This window comes from Mustela nivalis (genome assembly GCF_964662115.1).
Source record: "Mustela nivalis genome assembly, chromosome: 5".
Classification (NCBI taxonomy): Eukaryota; Metazoa; Chordata; class Mammalia; order Carnivora; family Mustelidae; genus Mustela; species Mustela nivalis.
In genome coordinates, this window is record NC_139024.1 from 156,402,308 (window position 1) to 156,408,541 (window position 6,234).

General features: G+C 41.3%; 1 protein-coding gene across 1 annotated transcript; it reads left to right on the forward strand.

Annotated features, from left to right (window-relative positions):
* Positions 1–4,858: 4,858 nt before the first annotated feature.
* On the forward strand, positions 4,859–5,800 carry LOC309865345 (olfactory receptor 2B6; the record flags this gene model as incomplete). Its single annotated transcript, XM_082731618.1, has 1 exon — positions 4,859–5,800. One exon carries the CDS (start codon positions 4,859–4,861, stop codon positions 5,798–5,800), a length of 942 nt encoding a protein of 313 aa, XP_082587744.1.
* Positions 5,801–6,234: the final 434 nt, after the last annotated feature.

Genomic DNA, 6,234 nt, shown 5'->3' on the forward strand with positions numbered 1-6,234 from the left:
CTTCTTCACTAAGCACTAGGAATGCAAAAATCTCTCTTTTTAGTTTCAAGTTTTTATTTAAATTTCTGTTAGTTAACATATGGTCTAATATTAGTTGTGGGGGAAAAAATATTAGTTTCAGGTGTAGAATTTAGTGGTACAACACCCCGTGGGGGGGGGGAATCTATGAAAGAAAAGATAGAAATATTTGGGAATATGATAAATAAAACCGCTGTTTGTAAATAAGGGCAGTAAAAGGATTTCTGGGGTGGATTAAATGGAAGTCAGTTTTATTGTCTAAAACTTGAACTCAGAATTTCAGAGCAGATGCAGTTTTCTTTTCCTTGTGGCTTCACAGAATTTATTGAGTAGCTTACAAGAGGAAATTAACTCCCAGTTTGATGGCACAAAGCCCAAGTTTTATTTGATAAGGTATTTTTGTCCCTATTGTCATTCCCTTTCATCTTGGAAAAGACAGTCTCCAGAGAAAGGGTAATGATGGAGCAAATCCAAGCTAAAAATGGAACTGACTTGGTTGAATTCTCCCTCCCCACCCATTAGCGACCAGGGTCAATTACCATACAGCACAGAATGGGGTTGCCTTCCCTTATAAATCAGAGCACACGCCAACACAATTTAATAAAGAAAATTCCCCGTCCTCATTTATATTGCAAATCTGGTGAGGAGAATTCTGAAAATAGCAGTTAATGCCTTAAAACTTTGCATTGGGATACCAGAAAACCACTTTCTTATTGTCTGCAATATTTTCCCCTAACCTTCTATTTTCTGAGTTAATCCTGAGTGGAGATCTCATAATTTGCCACTGGAAAAGGGGAACAAGGAGTTGGACAAACTTTGTCATATCAACTTTACGACCGAAGAGCATATGAAGAGCTCCTACTTGGTTTATTTGAATTCGAAGCTTTCTGGACAAGGGCGCACACATGTCATCCTATCTCTAGTGCTTAACATAGAGGTATGTAGAACACTTTTCTGGAAATTATTCTATAAAACATAATGAAATGTGGGCGTTCTGAGAACTCATCTTATGGACTTTATCATTATATGGCAAAAACCCAAGCCTCCAATCCTTCATTGCATTTATTTGCCAATAGTGTTACTGATGAGGGAGCAGAAGGCTGGCTGAGGACAAAGCTAAAGGCTGACACCTTGCAACTTCCCCCTCACCCCGACTCCTGGGTGGGACATATGTGACATTCTTTAGGAATCTCCCAACTATCTTAATAGCTTGCTAAAAAGGGCAAAACACCTTGGCAATGGCAAGGCCTCTGGTATCCAGTATCTTGTAGGTCCTCTTTAGCATATGAAAGTTCTATCAAAACCTCCTTTTTCCTTACCTCCCCCAACCCCATGGTACATAACTGCCACCCCTCACAACCCCGGAGCAGCAGCTCTTCCTGCCCACGGGTCCCCTCCCCGTGCTTTAATAAACCACCATTTTGCACCAAAGATGTCTCAAGAATTCTTTCTTGGTCATTGTCTCCGGACCTCACCCCACCGAACCTCACCTATATTCTAGAACTTCATCATTACTTTGCATGTTTGTTCCTCTACGGAAAACTGACTTTGGAGCAGAGCAGTCCTTGGTTCTAGTCCCCAGTCCCCTCTGTGCGAACTCAGGACAAGAACTTGTCTGAGCTTCCTACCATGTGTTTCTCCCTGGAGCAAGCCTTCACGTAATGTGGGACGGAGAGGAATGACCAACTTTCCTCTCTATTCTAAGCCAAACTGCAATGTTGTGTGAATAAATTACTCTTACTATTACAACCTCACACTCCAGTAGCAAGACGGAAGTTCCGTGTAGTACTTAAAAGCTTTCTGTCCCCACACAGAGGTATGAGAACCTGCGGAGACCTAGACCCTGAGAGTGCTACGTTACACAGAAAACAGAAAATGCCCGTGCTGCGAACTCAGTTGCTTTCCAAAACTGCTGAGGAGCCTGCCCAGTTGTGTAGTGACTTTGTGGCAGCATCAGAAGGACAGCTCTTGTCCATATATTTTTAGAACATCGGTGAGGTTCAGTGGGGTGGAGTCCAGAGCCCACCACCAAGAAAGAATTCTTGAGACGTCTTTGGTGCAAAATGGTGGTTTATTAAAGCACCCATGGGCAGAAAAACCTGCTGCCCGGGGTTGTGAGATGAGGCTCACTGTGTACGAGGGGGTTGGAGGAGGTAAGGAAAAAGGGGTTTCAGAAAGAACTTTCATATGCTAAAGAAGTCTCTCTGGATACCGGAGGCCTTGCCATTGTCAAGGTTGTTGATTCCTCAAGTGAGGCATTAACATTTAGATAATTGGGAACTTCCTGGGGGTACAGCCTGGATGTGGTCTATGACAGGACAGGCCAACCAGTGCACAAGCTCTCCTTAGTTACATGGACCTGAGGTAATTTTTTCAACACTTGAGTAACGACGAAATTGTGAGGTTGTGAAATCTCTACTGATTCCATTTGCCCTGCTTTTCACAATTCCTATCATTAGAGGAAACTTTTTTTTTCTTTTTGGCCAGTAAGTTGCCTGGTATCCCCATGCTTCAGCCTCTAGGAAATCTTCATATGGACCCTGAATTCTTACTCAGTTTTAAGGATCTGATAATGGATAAATGATTACATTTATTTAAGTTTTTTTTATGCTATTAAAGTCTAAAGCAATGTTGGTCCTTATAGTTAAACTCAGAGTATAAGTGAGACATTTAAAGTTATTATATTATACACAATAATTTGTGTTAATAAGAATTATTCATATTGTTAAAATTAATAAAAGGTTTCAATATACTTGTTTACTAAAAATTAGAATGAGGAATAAAGGTAAATATTAAAGTCCGATTTACTTTCTCTATTCTCACTGGCCAGTGGTTAACAATTTTAACACTTTTGCATACTTTCAGGAAATTTTTATACACATGTGATTACTAAGATATAATATTCTATTGCCATATGTAAGTAAATGCATGAAGCATGCTAAATGCGTGTTTAGGTGCTTGTCTTATCCCCTCACGATTTGAGCACTTTTTCTTTTAAGATTTTATCTATTTATTTGACAGAGACACACAGCAAGAGAGGGAACACAAGCAAGGGGAGTGGGAGAGGGAGAAGCAGGCTTCCTGCCAAGCAGGGAGCCCAACACAGGGCTCTATCCCAGGACCTTGGGATCATGCCCTGAGCCAAAGGCAGACACTTAACAACTGAGCCACCCAGGCACCCTGGATTTGAGCATTTGGCACATTCATATGTTTATCTGAATTTATATCTCTTTCTCATACCTTATTTTATTGACAGTGGCATAGCAACAGAGATTTTCTGAGTGACTCTAAAAGACTTCCCTACTACTCTATACTGAGAGCTATAGACGTGAGCGAAATTAAAGCGTAAGTTAATAATTCAAAAATTGTGTTCCTATCATTAAATTCATATTTCTAAACCAATAAAATAATAATAAAATGGTAGAGGGAAGTGTCAGCAAGGTAGCCAACTCGGGGATGGACACATGCTCAGTACGTGGCCTTAGCAAACTTAGGCCTCTCAACAGGCTATTGGCTTAACATTAGAGCTGCAGAATCCCTGTGACCTTGGTCCACGATGCTGTGCTAGGGATCTCCCATGGAACATCATACTACATTATACTTCGGGTCAGAGTCATTACTGCCTCTGCTGTTGAGGTGGGTGGTTTTAGAGCTGCAGAGGGGACAGGAGAGTAAATTGTCAACTCACGGGGTCATAGTCCATTGGTGGGCCTAGGACACTTCAAGGTCGAGCAATCAATCCCGGGCAGCTTCCTCTCTGAACATCTCAGAGGTCCAAGGTCACTACAGTCTGTTTCATTCACACTCATACTACCACACCAGAAAGGCATTATTATACCCATTTTCTAGATGGGGAGCCTGATATTCAAGAAAATAAGAAGCATTCCCAGGATGATATAACTAAGGACTTTATTTAGTAGAGAATTTATTTAGTAGAGACTTTATTTAGTAAGGATGTAACTAATGACTTTATTTAGTAGAGACAACCCAGGCTTGTCTGTCTCCAATGTCCATGTGATTAATATTTTTTTATTCTGATTCTGTGAGCTTGTAAGAGGCAATAGACATTTTTTTTTTTAAATATTTCTGATGACTTTCTAGAACCTACCTATATAGTTTTGGGGATGATGAGATGATGAAAATAATTTTAACTGTTTCAGATGATAAGGCAATCTCCATGGCATCGAGGAGAAATCAGAATGAAAAGGTAGGATGGCAGGAATTATAACCAAATCTTTCTAAAAATAGCGATTGAGGTGGAAAGTAGTACAACGATTAACAAAATGACCAAAAAAAAAAAAAATCAAAGAACACATTTTATTAAATTTGTTAAAATTAGGTATTTACTTCTTAAATTTTAGCTTTCTTTTGTCTTTTCTTTCTTTCTTTTCTTCCCTCCTTCCTCTTTCTTTTCTTTTCTGTTTCTCTTCTTTTCCTTCTCTTTCCTTTCTCTCTTTCTTAGCCTTTCTTTCTTTTTTTCTTTCTTTCTTTCTTTGTAGGCCCCACACCTGGGGAGCCCAATGCAGTACTTGAACTCACAACCCTGAGATCAAGACCTGAGCTGAGATCAAGAGTCAGATGCTTAATGACTGAAACCCCAGGTGCTGCTGGGCTTTCATTTATGAAGTGCTGACACAAATATAGAAAGATTAAATTGTAGAAATGCCTAAGTACTTATGAGTATTTCCAACTATGTATTTTTCATATCACAAGCAATGTTTTTTCTATATGTATCTTCAAACAGGTAGTAAAGTGATTATAAGTAAAACGTCACTAAGTATGTGTTAATCAATTTCCTGAATTCTTGTGTTCCAGGAAACAAAAAGTCGAACCATTGATCATGAGGCAGGTGAATGAGAGCGTCCCACAGGAGTTCATCCTTCTTGGTTTCTCTGATCGACCATGGCTGGAGCTCCCGCTCTTTGTGGTCTTCCTCATTTCTTACATGGTGACTATCTTTGGGAATCTGACCATTATTCTAGTGTCACGCCTGGACCCCAAACTCCATACCCCCATGTACTTTTTTCTTACCAATCTGTCACTCCTGGACCTTTGCTACACCACTAGTACTGTTCCACAGATGCTGGTAAATTTGTACAGCACCAGGAAGGTGATCAGTTATGGCGGCTGTGTGGCCCAGCTCTTCATGTTTCTAGCCTTGGGGGCCACTGAATGTGTTCTCTTGGCCGTCATGTCCTTTGATAGGTTTGTAGCTATTTGCCGGCCTCTGCATTACTCAGTTATCATGCACCAGAGGCTGTGCCTCCAGCTAGCAGCCGCATCCTGGATTACTGGTTTTAGCAACTCAGTGTGGTTGTCCACCCTGACTCTCCAGCTGCCGCTCTGTGGCCCCCACGTAGTGGATCACTTCCTCTGTGAGGTCCCTGCCCTGCTCAAGTTGTCCTGTGTAGACACAACAGCCAACGAGGCGGAACTGTTCCTTGTCAGTGTGCTGTTCCATCTGATACCCCTGACGCTCATCCTAGTATCATATGCTTTCATTGTCCAAGCAGTGTTGAGGATCCAGTCAGCTGAAGGCCGGCGAAAGGCGTTTGGCACGTGTGGCTCCCATCTGATTGTGGTGTCACTGTTTTACGGCACCGCGATCTCCATGTACCTACAACCGCCATCCCCCAGCTCCAAGGACCGGGGGAAGATGGTGTCCCTCTTCTATGGGATCATCGCACCCATGCTGAATCCCCTTATATACACCCTTAGGAATAAAGATGTAAAGGAGGCCTTTAAAAGGTTAGCTGCAAGAGTCTTCTTAGTCAAGAAGTAAGGGATATACAAATGATCGACGTTGTAAGCACTTAATATTTACTTGGCTTCCTAACTTTTCTTCAAGTTGCCCTGTTTTCATCATTCCAACATGGACACTATTGTGATGATCTCCCTCAAATAAAATGTCATTGACAGAAAGCTACAATAGGTCCTGGTGCCTCAACACTCATTGAACCAGTACCTGGAAGGAGGCTTCCAGCTGACCAGAAACTGTGTGACTTTACATCACTGTTTCCAGCATTTGCTGAACTTAGGCCTGAGAATGTGGTAAAAGCCAGAAATCCTGGCTCTGGTAATATCAGTAGTACAAACACAACTATTTTTTCCTCACATAATTAAGAGAGGTTTACCAAAACCCTAAAAAACAGCTACTTTAAAGCTGAATCTGAAGTTTACAACCCCAGCTTTAAATTCTCACTACCACTCCCACAT